The sequence below is a fragment of the Vanacampus margaritifer genome, chromosome 10 (genome assembly GCF_051991255.1).
Source record: "Vanacampus margaritifer isolate UIUO_Vmar chromosome 10, RoL_Vmar_1.0, whole genome shotgun sequence".
NCBI classification, from domain to species: Eukaryota; Metazoa; Chordata; class Actinopteri; order Syngnathiformes; family Syngnathidae; genus Vanacampus; species Vanacampus margaritifer.
The window spans coordinates 24,624,172-24,639,381 of record NC_135441.1 but is presented as its reverse complement, the minus strand read 5'-3'; the positions used below and the strand labels follow the sequence as shown (position 1 = coordinate 24,639,381).

The 15,210-nt window shown below is 40.6% G+C and overlaps 1 protein-coding gene across 4 annotated transcripts in view; it reads left to right on the top strand.

The window, feature by feature from the left end:
* The window catches only part of LOC144058891 (LIM and calponin homology domains-containing protein 1-like), a 52,876-nt gene that overhangs the window by 10,165 nt on the left and 27,501 nt on the right, over positions 1–15,210 (top strand). For all 4 annotated transcript variants that reach the window (XM_077577521.1, XM_077577522.1, XM_077577520.1 and 1 more), the window contains exons 2-4: positions 7,715–7,785; positions 8,914–8,983; positions 14,283–14,389. In XM_077577521.1, coding sequence (XP_077433647.1) covers positions 7,715–7,785; positions 8,914–8,983; positions 14,283–14,389 — 248 coding nt within the window. The remainder of the gene's footprint in view (positions 1–7,714; positions 7,786–8,913; positions 8,984–14,282; positions 14,390–15,210) is intronic.

Genomic DNA, 15,210 nt, shown 5'->3' with positions numbered 1-15,210 from the left:
GAAGCTAGCAGCTACAGGCTAATTGCAATGTCTGGAAGCTAGCAGCTACAGGCTAATTGCAATGTTGTTTTGCACAAATTAATTCCACTTTTATCGGACAGCTGTGTAAGGTTTGACCAACATTGCTGTTCAAGTGATCTTAGCTGGTTTTTGCCTTTTCTCTGAACTGTTAGTCTTTTGTTTGAGGGTACACGGTACAAAGACATTGAGGAACTCTAGTTCCCAAATTAAACTATTCCATCTTAGCTTTTATTAGCAACCATGCAAAATGACCGCATTAGAGCCATAACCGAAAATCCACAATTCATCTGCCTGTGGTTTTATGATGATCGTCCGCTTCGACTTAGCTGAACACGACAAGGCCGGAGAGGCGAGTCTCGATTGAACTGCAATGTCTGGAAGCTAGCAGCTACAGGCTAATTGCAATGTTGTTTTGCACAAATTAATTCCACGTTTGCATGCGTGACCAATCGGACAGTTGTGTAAGGTTTGACCAACATTGTTGTTCAAGTGATCTAGCTGGTTTTTTTTTTGCCTTTTCTCTGAACAGTTCGTCTTTTGTTTGACGGTGCACGGTACAAAGACATTGAGGAACTCTAGATCCCAAATTTACACTGTTAAAAACACTATCATGTCAAAGCCGAATGGTAAGCAGAGCTGCAACATTATTGTCTAAATTACTTATTTTAGACTATTTTCTTTTATTGGCTTTCTTTACATGAGTTTCTTCTGAAAATGCAGCAGAATAATATGGTTAAACTCGGCAATGGTGGCATTGCGTGAGCAAAGAAGTCTCAGAAACTACCCAAAATTTTGGTAACTCCACGAAAAAGCCGTTGAATTTGTTGCTAGTCGCTTATTTTTTTTTATTGTCACTAAAGGGGTCGGAAAACTTGCTAGATTGGCAACACTTGACCAATTGCCTAGTTGTTATCTATGAAAATATTCTATACCTGTAAATGACATTTGTCACATTCAACTTAGGGCTTTACCTACTGTTTATATTATAACGTTGACTTTATTTTCCGTACTTCGGCCCCCGCTCTCTTCTCGACTGAAAGAAAAAAATTCAGTAAGTGAGATAATGATGTAGGTTAGTAGGATGGGGATTTGGGCTGGCTAAATTGAGGAGGCATCATTTGTGCTGCAGAAAAGAGGCTGAGAGGACCTTGAAGGGTGTATTGGGCGGACGGTTTTAAAGGGATTTAAATCGGGTTTCAGCCCCCCCCCCCCCCCCCTATTCTGCATCCATCCTCATTTTTATTTCCTTTCCTGTTTTTGGCCTCGGAAACTTGTAAGAGAATTGGGGAGGAAGTGAGCGGAACCAGTCGGGCCAGGAGAGGGGTTAATCCACAGCCCAAACATTGTTCCATCATCTAATCCGGGGTGGAGAAGGGAGAGACTGGCGGGAATGCTAACATTTAGCTCAGCGTTCGGGCACTTTGAAGGAAATTTGGCTGGTTTCATCAGGGGGGGCTTATCAAGACTTGGAGGCGATGGCGGAGATAGAAAAGGGAGCCGGTGTTGAAATTCTGAGCATCAAAGCTTAGGAAAACGAGTGGAAAAGCAGCCACTGAATACCACGGTTTGTTTCCAGGATGCTATCGAGCAAATTCAAAGGCCTCGGTTTGGAGATAGCAAAAGTCTTTGGTTTAGACGAGGGTGCATTGTGACGTGCTTACAAATTCGGGTTACATCGACACTGAGAATGGAACTGTTTTGATTACAAAAAAAAAAAAGAACAGACTGTTATATAGTGTCAGATATTTTTAGTTGAAGCTATGGATTTAGAAAGCGCAATCTAAAGTCTTTATTTTAAATGCTGCTAGGACTGTTCAACTTGATAATTGAGGCTTCGGAGTTCGCTCATCATCAAGATTACAAGCGATCAAAGTCAATTGTTATAAGTTGTTGTAGACACCTGGAAGCTAGCAGCTACAGGCTAATTGCAATGTCTGGAAGCTAGCAGCTACAGGCTAATTGCAATGTCTGGAAGCTAGCAGCTACAGGCTAATTGCAATGTCTGGAAGCTAGCAGCCACAGGCTAATTGCATTGTCTGGAAGCTAGCAGCTACAGGTTAATTGCAATGTCTGGAAGCTAGCAGCTACAGGCTAATTGCAATGTCTGGAAGCTAGCAGCTGCAGGCTAATTGCATTGTCTGGAAGCTAGCAGCTGCAGGCTAATTGCAATGTCTGGAAGCTCGCAGCTACAGGCTAATTGCAATGTCTGGAAGCTCGCAGCTACAGGCTAACTGCAATGTCTGGAAGCTCGCAGCTACAGGCTAACTGCAATGTCTGGAAGCTAGCAGCTACAGGCTAACTGCAATGTCTGGAAGCTAGCAGCTACAGGCTAACTGCAATGTCTGGAAGCTAGCAGCTACAGGCTAACTGCAATGTCTGGAAGCTAGCAGCTACAGGCTGATTGCAATGTCTGGAAGCTAGCAGCTACAGGCTGATTGCAATGTCTGGAAGCTAGCAGCTACAGGCTGATTGCAATGTCTGGAAGCTAGCAGCTACAGGCTGATTGCAATGTCTGGAAGCTAGCAGCTACAGGCTGATTGCAATGTCTGGAAGCTAGCAGCTACAGGCTAATTGCAATGTCTGGAAGCTAGCAGCTACAGGCTAATTGCAATGTCTGGAAGCTAGCAGCTACAGGCTAATTGCAATGTCTGGAAGCTAGCAGCTACAGGCTAATTGCAATGTTGTTTTGCACAAATTAACTCCACTTTTATCGGACAGCTGTGTAAGGTTTGACCAACATTGCTGTTCAAGTGATCTTAGCTGTTTTTTGCCTTTTCTCTGAACTGTTAGTCTTTTGTTTGAGGGTACACGGTACAAAGACATTGAGGAACTCTAGATCCCATATTTAACTATTCCATCTTAGCTTTTATTAGCAACCATTCAAAATGACCGCATTAGAGCCATAACCGAAAATCCACAATTCATCTGCCTGTGGTTTTATGATGATCGTCCGGTTCGACTTAGCTGAACACGACAAGGCTTGACTTGACACGCCGGTCCTGGCTTTTTCGCGACCCCTTTGACACCGCCACCACTACGCCGCTCTTGGAAGCTGGAAAATCTACCAGTTGACTGCAACCCCTATTCCGTATTGATACCTTTTCACACAGAAGTCCGAGGCAGCAGTTCAAGTCTGGAATCACTAGACTTTTTTGCAGCTCAATAATGATTCTGCAGCATAAGCGTCTTATCTACTCTTACCAGAGATGATTCATTGTTTTGTAAGTCTTTAGTTTTTTTGGCTCTGCCAAAATCTAGTGATTTAAGACTTCCCTCTCAAACACCTGCCAGAAATACCACATGTGAAAGTCAGGCTTCTCTATATTTGCGGGAAAGTCTGTTGGAACCCGCTTCCGGATTAGTTTAGCATGATGGGTGGATCTGCAACAGATTGTGCTGAATTGGAGGATTGCAACCTGGAAAGCAGGCTTGACTGACTCTGACATTAAACTAAAACGTATGCTCATTAAAAAATTTAAAAAAAAAAAAAACTCTGAATGGATTGAAGAATTGGTTAAAGATGAGATGCAAGCGATCCTGTTTTCCAGGCCTTATGATAAGGTCAGCTTTTTCCGAGGGGGACGTGACGCTATTTCATATATTTAAATTATCATCAGGGGCCCTCTTAAAAATGGCTGCGTCGATACAGAGGTAGGAAGGAATTGCCATGAAAATAACTTCTCTAGTCACGTCCCTCAAAACTAAGAAATAGTTAGGCCGTGATAGCAATAATAATTTCGCCAATCGATATAAAATTCTCATCTCTACCATAAAAGTCACTCTTTCATAAGAGGACGACAAAAAAAAAAGCCTGAAACTGAACACTATGAACATCAATCGGGCCATTTCTTTTCAAGCAGCCATTTTGAGCGAATTCTTTTTTCTTTTTCTTTTTTTTCTGGAGAGCTCAGTATTGTTCATTCGGTAATTTTACCGCTTTGACATGTCGTCATCATCATTGCTCTCCTTTTTTTTTTTTTTTGTGTACGTGGGTGATTATGTGTGTGTGCGTGCGAGTGTGTGTGTATTCATTAGTTCACCTAAAACCTATTAAAAAAAATCCCATACCGTTCACCTAAACCGAACACTTCCAGCCAGAGTCGTGAGGCCGTCAGGAGACCCGAGGAAGGATCAAAGGAAAGTGAAATCCAGCACCGACCAGACACCACCCACCAGGCCACCAACCAGAGTCCTTCTTCAACCCCAGAGACATCTAAATTCCAACAAATCAGGGATTTTGAGTGAATTCTAGAGCTCTCGCTTTGCCCTACTTGCGATTTTGCCCAAATGAGTCCCATGAAAAACTGAACACGATGTGATGGCCTTTTGGTTATCCAATTTACACTGAGATAATTTTTTAAAGCCTCTTTGTGGGTGTCATCGAGATCCTTTTGACACCAGAAGTAGGAAGATACAGTTTTGAAAATATCCTCGCAGTATGAGAACCTGACCTAAAGCCGAACAAAACATTTGTATATTTTTAACCCGCATGTGGGCGGTAGTGATAATAAGTCCGGCGTATTTGCTGCCCGAGCCGCTCGGTCCGCCATCCCGGCATGCCAAGCACTCCGGGCGCAGAAGCAACAATTCATATATTCACAATAGGGGATCCCTGTGGTGATGGCTAATGAAAAGATCTGCATTGATGTATTGTCAGCAGATCCCACCGCTGACCCGAGGTTGAACCTGCCGACGAGACCCCCCGCCAGAGCTATCTCATCATCGTGTGAAGTTTCAGAACCGCACTGCACTACACAACACGACACAATATTTATGTTTGCTGAAGGGGCTTGTTGGCCTATTGTTGTTTTCGTCCCGCTAATCGGAAACCAAAGGCATTTGCGGATTAAGCTCCCTTGCCAAGTTGTATTAACGAGATTATTGGCCCGCGAAGCCGCAAGACGCGCTCGCATGTGTTTTTGAACTTGATAATTACATAACCCGTCGGAGACGACATCCTGTAAAAGAAGAAATGCGTCCGACGACGCGAGGCAGCCACGTGGCTCGGCAGCACAAGTCTTTTGTTTGTGTGCTCGGTCCTTGACGAGCGGCTGTCAAGCGTCTGTCGCCTCTGGGCTCCGACGAGTGCTACGTTAGCTAGCCCGGGCAAACACTCCTGCTTTCATACCTTGACTCATTGCTTGTTAATTTGGGACAGGTAGATTTTTCCGACTCCAGGCCTCCGGGGGGCCGCAAGGCATAGCTGAGTAGCAGTCTCTTGTTTTCATTTGGATGCTGTTTTTTTTTCGAAACAGGAGATTATTTTGGCAAGTGGCTTGTGATCCTTTGCCAGGCGTGATTTGACGTGAGAGGAATCCTTTTTATCCCTTTAACCCCTAGGCGTTATTGCGACCATTTTTTGGCTTTTTGTTGGTTCTGACCAAGCCATTTCAAAATAAAATACCGCCCACGGGTTAAACGCCTCTTCAAATTTGTCAACTTCATCATTTCTAATGTGTTTAAAGGCTAGTTATTCATTCGGTATTCAAGCATTTTGAAGTATAGGTCCTCAGTTTACATTGATTCCGACATGAAAGTTTCGAGGTTGTAAAAGCAAAGAGCTAGCTGAAAATAGGCTGAATTAGATCAGTTTTATATTGATGGCCTAAATGTGATTTCATTCAAATATTGACTATAATTATGACTTTACTACTGCAGGAATGTGACTTTATAGAGTTACCCGACTTCATCCCCTTTTCCACACCACCCTTATCAAATCACGATAATACAGATGCTGCTCACCAGATTTTTAGATGCATCAATTTCTGCATATTATGACAGATGTGTTTTGCTAGTCGGATTTGGTTGTAAAAGTTGTGCTCTGACCAACCAATCAGAGGCCGAAAAAATGGACCTGTAAGGCAAATTTGAAATTTGATTGGGTAAAAAACATATTTTTTTTTTACCAAAAAATAAAAATAAAAAAATCCATAGAAGCATTGCAGCCAATAGAAATGCTTCAGAATATACAGGGTGTCCATAAAGTCTCTTTACCAGTTCAAAAATTTATTAAAAATCAGGGATGTGATTTTTCCGCTAATTCGCGGAATTCCGCTTTTTTTACCCCCCCCCCCCCCAAAAAAAACAGATTTTTTATTTTTATTATTATTATTATTTTTTTTTTTTTAGTAGTTCATTGTGTATGCACATGACTCCGACAGATAACATCTTCTGCTATAACAAAGACATTTGTGGTATGCTCTAATATGAGTTACTTTTCATTTGGTCATGATACAATTATTTGTTCATGAAATTTGAACTCTTCAACATTATTTATGTGTTAACTTAGTAACCACATTAGTTAGATATGATGATATTCTCAGTGATAGTTTTTAAAAGCAAAGGCAGTCAGTCCAATGTTTTTGAATATGACTGATTTTGAGTTGACTAAAACTGCCATTTTATATGGGATAGTTCAATATACATTGAAAATTTATGCTGTTGTTTTGTCTATTTCTTTGTCATGTGAGTGCATTGAAAGTACTTAAAAACACGGACCCTGGACCTAGCTTGGTGCCAGCGGCCCCCAGACCCCCGGCTAAATTTTCAGATAATTTCACTTTGGTCAAATCACATCCCTGAAAAATGCAATTGATTAGATATTTTATTTAGATTTTTTCAGGGATCCTGTTTGTCAAAGGTCAAAGGTCGCCCACTCCTTCCTTTATCTAACACTGTCCCTGTCTCCATAAATTTCTTGTGCCATGCACGAATTGACGGACGTGATGGTGGATTTCTTCCACACTTAGTTCTAGTAGTTTCGCTGAGTCTGCCTATCCGATTTTGTTTCAATAAACCATGAGACACATTGCGCCTTCTCTTGAGGGGTAGCGATTTTGGTAGGGTTTCATTCAACATCACCTCTTTGACAAACAGGATCCCTGAAACACACAAATGCAGTGTGATAAAAAAAAACTTTAATAAACACTGAATACAATAGAACAAATCTGAATAAAATATCTAATCAATTGCATTTTTAATCAATTTTTTAAATGGTAAAGAGACTTTATGGACACCCTGTACTTTCGGGAATAAATTAGTGTGATTTCATGAAACAACTATTAGAATTAAGGTTATTATTTGTGTGCTGGGAAAATATTGACTGAACTCCAAAACGGGGCAACGTTTGACCACATTGTATTTTAATTCAGCATGTTAGCATTCCTTTTGAAGGAAATTAAAAGGGAAGTCAGGCAGAGAATGTTCCACAACTATTTGTTTGTGAAACAATGCAAGTGACATTCCAGTGGAAAAACAAGCAAGGCATGCGCATTCCTCTCAGCGGCCTGCGCGGCTCACCTGACAACAAAACCACCATGAAGAGAATTTAAAAGTGTCACAAAAACCACAGCAAAAATCAAAACACTTGCTTTATTTATTTGTCAGCAGATTGTGAGAATATAGTACAAACGCATGCCAACAGGCAGCTCCCCCTCCTTTTATAAATCCCCTGTCACAACACATTAGCTCGCCACGGCCGTTTGCTCAGGATGATTGCAGCTTACGCCAAGCTTGTTAGCGTTTAGCACCGTTTACCAAGCGATGGACTTGACGTATGGCCTGCGCCGCTTTTATACGACGCCATTCCCGGAATATAAGACTTCAAAAGAGCGGAAATTAAAGTTGTCATATTTTTTTTTTCTCTGTTTATCGCTTCAATTTATAGCCTGATACAGGATGTTTTCCTTCGTAGGCGGTGACGGGGAGATGCTTCGGAGACAAGAATTTCAGGGGAGGATTGGAGAATGGAATACTGCTGTGCGAGTAAGTGGGGCTTTATTTTGATTTTTGGCTCTTTTGGTTGTTCCGTGTGTGTGAGTTCTTGTGCTTAAGCATACAAATGTTTGAAATGAGGTTTGGGATTGGTTGACCCGTAGCAGTCCATTTCCCACTGGCCACGTAGCCAGCTTTGTAGAACTTGGAGAGCTCAGTATTGTTCATTCGGTTAATTTTACCGATTTGACATGTCATCATCATTGCTCTTTTTTTTTTTTTTTTGGGATGTGGGTGAGTATGTGTATTCATTAGTTCACCTAAAACCTATTAAAAAAATCCCATACCGTTCACCTAAACCGAACACTTCCAGCCAGAGTCGTGAGGCCGTCAGGAGACCCGAGGAAGGACCAAAGGAAAGCGACCAGACACCACCCACCAGGCCACCATCCAGAGTCCTTCCCCAACCCCAGAGACATCTAAATTCCAACAAATCAGGGAGACCTCAAGAGACCAAAGAAGAGACTGAGGAAAGGAAGGGTTAGACGAAGCAGAGTGAGATCCACGGACACCAGCTTCCACCGATTCAATCAGCTTTATACGACTTTAACGGCATCATCAAGCAGTTCCTGCCACAAAGAGTGCCACATTGTTGCTACAATGCACCTCCACTTGGTACAGCACACAACAATCCTCGGCTCTGCCCGCTGAAAGCTGTCCTGGGAGAGCGAACCAGAGCAGGGCTTTCCTGCCATTGAAGTTGTATGAGTTATGCGGTGGGAACGAGGATTTTGCTAATGGGGAAAATGACATCTTTTCATCACTAAATAACTTTGCCGGAATGCCGGCGATATCAAATGGCTCAAGGGTATCCGTGGGTGGGTGCTTCCTCCGCGGGACAACAATTCATTCCAGTGCTTCCTCCTGATGAAAACGCATACGGGGAACATTAGGCACCATAGAGGGGAGGTTTCTCAAACTGCGGTCCCCGAGCCATCGACATCCGTCAAATCATTTGCAGTTTATGTAGTGTCATTTTGTAGAAATGTCTGGACCCAAAACGTTAAGAGAACGCCATCGTTCATCTCAGTCGACAAAATTCATAAAAAAAAAAGACCTTAAATCCTGAAAATGCTTGAGAAAATATATTCATGTATTAATTGAGCTTGTCTCCATCAGGTTGCTGAGTTCTATTAAACCCGGTTTGGTGAAGAAAATCAACAGACTTCCAACACCCATTGCTGGTCTGGTAAGTCATTCATCCTAGTGTTAATTTTGTCAGCCATTTTTAAATTAAGTCTCAGTTTTAGTCCAGTTTCAATCACGCTTCTTAGTTTTTAACATAGTTAGTCAACCTCATCCTGTTTTTTTATTCAATCCATTTTTAGTCAACTAAAAATTTAGCGTTTTAGTTTTTTATTTAAGTCCAATAAAACATTTTATTCATCTAGTTTTTGTCAACAAAAACTGTCAACGTTTTATTCTAGTTTTAGTCAGGACAATCATTTCACTTCCCATGTTTTGTCAGCAGATTATGTTGAACATTTCAGATCTAAAACGATTTCACATAAAAATTTCTCATCTTTTTGATGAACAACAACTTGACACACAATTGCAGTATATCAACAAGTGGCTACTATGGCTCCATGCTATGAGCTAGTAAATTTGCTATCATTAGTTAGCGGTCAGATTAACATTATTGTTGGAACATTATATCCGTTAGATTTATGTTACATTATAACTATTATTTTAAAAAAATTGAACCGTTCATCGTGAATCGACCTTCTGTCTGTCCCATGTGTTTTTGCATGTTGCACTCGCTACTTACAGATTTGAATTTGGGGGGGGGGGGTCACATGACAGTGTCACAGTGACAGATTAGCAGAGACAAGATTTTACAAAATCTTGTAATTTTCGTCTCGTTTTTTTTGTTCATGAACTACAATGTCCATAGATTTTAGTTCAGTTTTTGTTAAGTGAAGTACATTTTCGTCTTGTCTTCATCAGTCGACAAAAATGCATTTTGATTTAGTCACAGTTATTGTTTATTAATGAGGGATTTAGTCTTGTAGTTAGTCCGGTGAAAGATGTGTTGACGAAATTATGTTTTAGTTTTCGTTGACAAAATTAACACTAGTTCATCCTCAGTCCGTCAATTTTTTTTCAAATTCAGAATTCCATTCAGAAACATATTATTATATAGTCTAGCGTTTATAAAGTTTTATTAGTGCATAATGCAATAGACAAATAAATCTTGGTTGGGCTGAAGTGTCTTATCTGGCAGCGTCACTAATGGCTGCCAATGCGCCTTTCCCGCTTTATTTTGTAATTTTTTATGAGTGTCTGGTAAACAGCCGGCCTCATTCCCTGCAGGGGTTTTCGACACCACAACAATAACAAGTAATTATGCTGTTGCACTCAATCTTGGTAACATGTACAGTACACTAGCCAACGCTTGTTAAGCACGGAATGCACTGCAGTCAGTATACTTTAGTTTTGTTTACTTGTTTCGACTCCATTTTGACATTTTCTGTATAGATTCCATCATCAAGTTATCGGCAAGGGTCACTTCCTTGTTAAGTTTTAAATTTTCTGCCTTTTCCCCATATGCCGAATGTGATGCAATCACAGACAATCGGTGGTTGTCTGACTGTGACAGTTGCTTCCAAACACAACATGAAGGTTGAAATGAGTAAAGTGTTTAACTTCACAGCGACATAGAAAAAAGGCGGGAAAATGCCAGCTTTATGTCGAGTGGCATTTATTGTATAGCTGATGGTTCAACCGGGATCTTGACTAATGAATACAACATGTTTACATGCGAATATAAATATAACCCCCCGTCAGTGATAATCTAACCCTTTCAAATGCATCATCATTCCTTTTTTTTCTGGAGAGCTCACTATTGTTCATTCGGTAATTTTACAGATTTGACATGTCCTCATCATTGCTCTCTTGTCTTTTTTTAATTAATTAATTTATTTTTTAAATTAAATTAAATTTAATTTAATTTAATGCATCATCATTCCTAACTTCCCGCAGCTTTGCATGTTTTTTCACTGGCCGGCGCCGCAATTAGGGAGGTGAGAAACAAACAAACAAGAGGTCTGCTGTTATCAGGCCCCTTCATAATAAAACAGAGGCAAATCCCCCCCCCCCCCCCCCCATCTTCCTCTTCCTGTTTAGGACTAATGGCAAAACGAGCCTCTGAGGAGTTTTTCTAATTAGAGCGAGCAGCTACCTCAGCGCTCTGGCAGCTCGGCCGCCGTCAACGGGTCGCTTGTTGGCCGCTTTTAAACTTGCCAGCCAATTGCCATTCTGTGGTGGTATTTTTCCTGCTTTGGGAAAACCTACAAATGATTCCAATGTAAAGGAGAGCAAAGAGGAGCACACATCCAACGTGGACATCCACTACCGTCAGAACTCTCGCAAAAATACAATACAGTAAAAGGTTAGGAGCCGAGCTCTGAATAGTGAAAAAATTCTAATTGATGCCATCTGGAATTTTTATTTTTTTTTTATGCCTATGATAATGTTTTAAACTGTAAATATTAGTGCTGCACTGATTATTCAAATAACGATAATGTTAAGAAAAAAGTTAACGGTGCTGGATTTCACTCTCCTTTCTTTTCTTTGGTCCTTCCTCGGTTCTCCTGACGGCCTCACGACTCTGGCTGGAAGTGTTTGGGTTAGGTGAACGGTATGGCATTTTTTAATATGTTTTAGGTGAACTAATGAATACACACACACTCGCACGCACACACGCAACATACACATACTCACCCACATACAAAAAAAAAAAAAGAGCAATGATGATGACATGTCAAATCGGTAAAATTACCGAATGAACAATACTGAGCTCTCCAGAAAAAAAAAAAAAAGTTTAATTCAGCAAAGCAAAAATACGGTGAAATAGTTGTGGCGAAAAAAGCCGAAGAACAAGCACAATTCGACCTCTGTCAGTGACTCGCTGCCTCATGTTGATGGATCTCACACACAGTACGACTTGAGAGCGAATGTGTGTGTAACCCTTCACACTCTGCAATCCTTACCTGACTCCAAACACCCTCGGCTGTCAATCAGGGTTTCGCGGTCGACACCCGGCTTCCTGTCGAGCCGCGGCGGTGGCCTGCAAATCTGCAGCGGCGTCTGGGAACACACACACACAAGTGCATGTTTTCAAGTCGGGTGTCATGAAGGCCAGCGTGTTCAGGAAAAGTTGGCGGGGGAAAAAGAGCTCTTGACTGCCGCACTTTGTTCTGTGGCGAGAGTTTCAAAAGGAATCGGTCATACGTCATTTCCTCCATCTATATTTTACTCTTTACTATCTGTTCGTTCCGTACTAAAAACTGTTTTTTGGGTGCAGGGACTCCTTCCAGTGGTCAAACATAAGTTCCTAAATGCCATAGAAACTAAAAATGTACACAATAGAACATGTTATGCTAAAAAAAAGTACAAGTACTTCCTTTCCGTACTTGCAAGTAAGTAGCATTGAGTGTTAACAGCCAGTTTTATTTTTATTTTATTTATTTTATTTTATTTTATTTATTCATTTGTTTCTGGAGGAAAAAAAAAAAGTACTGTGAGGCTTAAAACAAACAGTTGAAGTTGAATTTCCTTTTTTTTAAGATTTTGCAGAATCTAGTGTTAAGACAAATGGAAAAATGCAAGTATGAAAACGGACAAAAGTGCAATATAGCTCTTTATTATAAGTGGTTTGTTTCGTTATATTTACTAAGCTCATTTTTCATCTTCATTTTTCAGCTCAGTGGTCTAGTGGTAGGTTCGATCCCTGGCTGGGTCATACCAAATACAATAAAAATGGGACCTGTTACCTCCTTGCTTGACACTCAGGCCAAAGTTGGCCAAACGTAAATAAATAATTATGTATTTTAAGAAAATAGTTTTATGTAATTACAGCTTGAAAAAAAATAATATTACTTGTTTTTTAGTCTAAAAAATACTATTTTCAAGACTGCTGTGGTTGATATGGGCCTAGTATTTTCTTATTTTTAAAAATCTTATAGGTAAGTAGAATGTTCTTTTGGTAGATAATTTTGCTTATTTGAAGTAATAATTTTCTCATTTTACTATATATTTTTTCTTAAATTTTCGACTGTCCTTTGGCATGCATGCCAAATACCAATTGGTCTCAATTTATTTAATTCATAATTCATGTTTGAGTGAAGTTCAAAAAATACTATTTTCTCCACCTGGAAAAGACACGACGGCTGTTTCATTAAAATTAAAACTTTGTAAGAAAAACTTGCGTAACTTCAAGGGCGCTATCAAAAGCTGACTGAAGTGTTTGTGTCAGGTTGTGGTTGAGTGACAGTTTATGCGGGTAGTGCCGCCTCATCAGAGCGGAGACAACACTGTCCCCAAAACACAGGAAGCCACGGGTCAGGCTCTTTTCTTTACTCAAAAACAAAAAAAAAAAAAAAAAGCCGTGAGAATGTTCTCCTATGTGTGTGTGAATGTGTTTTATCTCCTCACAAGATAACTTGACCTGCAAAAGCACATTTTCATCAAGCTTCCACAGTAGAATTGACTCTGGACTTATGATTATAAGGCCATTGTATTTGTGTTTCGGTCTGGGAGAAATCAGGGTGGAGAGGAAACGGTGACACCCTGAGATGGAGGGTGGGACGGAGGGAGGGAGCGAGCGAGAGAGAGAGAGAGAGAGAGAGAAATTGAATGCCAGAAAGCAGGAAAACAAAGCGAGCGAGAGAACCTGGGAAATAGGAGCGAGAGCTCGGCTCAGGTTGCATCACACACAGATTTTTGTCTGAGAATTCCGAGGATAAGACACAGCAGTGCATGAAAGGTGGCGAAGAAGCCATTGTGGAGAGGTGCGATCGTTTTGATGACAAATTCGAAGTTGTCCGATAGGAAAACCTGGCGCAGTCAAGTCTCCGTCATGCTGTTTACTTCACTTCAGACTTTCTCTGCATATGTTTACCAATACTGAGTTACCATTTTATACATACAGTATTTCTTCAAAAGTGCCTGGGGGGAGTTGTGCACTCGAATGTAGACAAGCGGGAGGCGTCTTTTGGGTTTAATTCATATCAAGTTTTTTTTTTGTTTTTTTTAGGTTAATTTGAGGCACTTTATTTGTTTTTAACTTTATTTATTTATCAATACAGTTCATATCAAGTGGAAAGCATATTTGCTTGTATTCAATTATTTAACACATTTTTGTAAGCCGTTCCCGCTTCCCAAAAATTACCCACTAAAATTTGTGATGTGTTTTTTTTTAAATATAAAAAAAATAGCACTCTATAATTGAAAGCAAAACGAAGACTTTATGGGCTCACCTCAGTAAACCACAGTAGTATTAGTTGTTCTTTGCAGAGAATAAATAATACATTATGCCCGTGAGTACTGTTATGTCATCTGTCTAAAAGGTTGTAACATCACAAGCCCCTCTTTTTGCAATTGTATTAGCATTAGCGCTAACAGTTTACCCTATATGTGCTGCTGTTTTGGTTAGCAACCGAGTACAAATGTTCTCAGCAGCTAACTCTTGTGCTGTCCACACACAGGACAACCTGAGTGTGTTTCTGCGTGGGTGTGAGGAGTTGGGACTGAAGGGATCCCAGCTTTTCGACCCCGGAGACCTTCAGGACACGTCTACACGCCCCGCTGCCAAGTAAGTCGGACACTTTTTGCTCGCCATTTCACTCGCATGAAAAAAATCTGAATGCACAAATTGTTTAATTCTTTATAGTCTTTGAAATTATATTATTGCAGCATTTTTTTTTGTAAATAATATAATTTTGAAGTGCTTTATTTCTTATTTAAAAAAACAAACATGTTATTTATTTATTTGCTGGTGTTATGGGAGGCCGGAATGGGTTAATGCCATTTCCATTCATTTCAATGGGGAAAGATGATTTTGCACGAGTAATGTAAAATGAGTTTTTAAATGGCAAGAGTTTACAGGGTTGTTGAATGAACACGTCTCTGACAGCGTTATCTTGAATTGTTTCAATTAGCGATAGCGTCTTCATCCATCTGTCTGCCAGTGATGTTCCGTTTCCTCCCGGCAATCAGTCAGTCGGATGGCTCAATACGAGTCGATGGAAGATTGTGCGTCTGTCACACGCAGTTTCAGTCGGCACGCGCCGCGAGCGCTACTGCGTTGCCTGGTGACAAAAAGTGTGCGTTTGTAGTTATTTTAAGTGCTCTATGTGTGTGTGTGTGTGCTGTCATCGCTAACAAGGTGTCATTCCGCAATGTTGAGTGTTTATAAGAGCAGCCTGACTTGTTCTGTCAGGACGAGGAATTCTTGGGTCAACATGTCACCCGTTTTGTCCTGATCAAGTTAACGAGAGTATTCTGGCGCGTTGACAAAACAAACACTGACGGTGTTGTTTTCAGTCTTGGAGCTTTTTTCGCACCTGGTTTCAATTTGTTAGGATTATACTGGCTGTTGGCAGATCCGTTAAGGGGACATATAGAAAATTGACT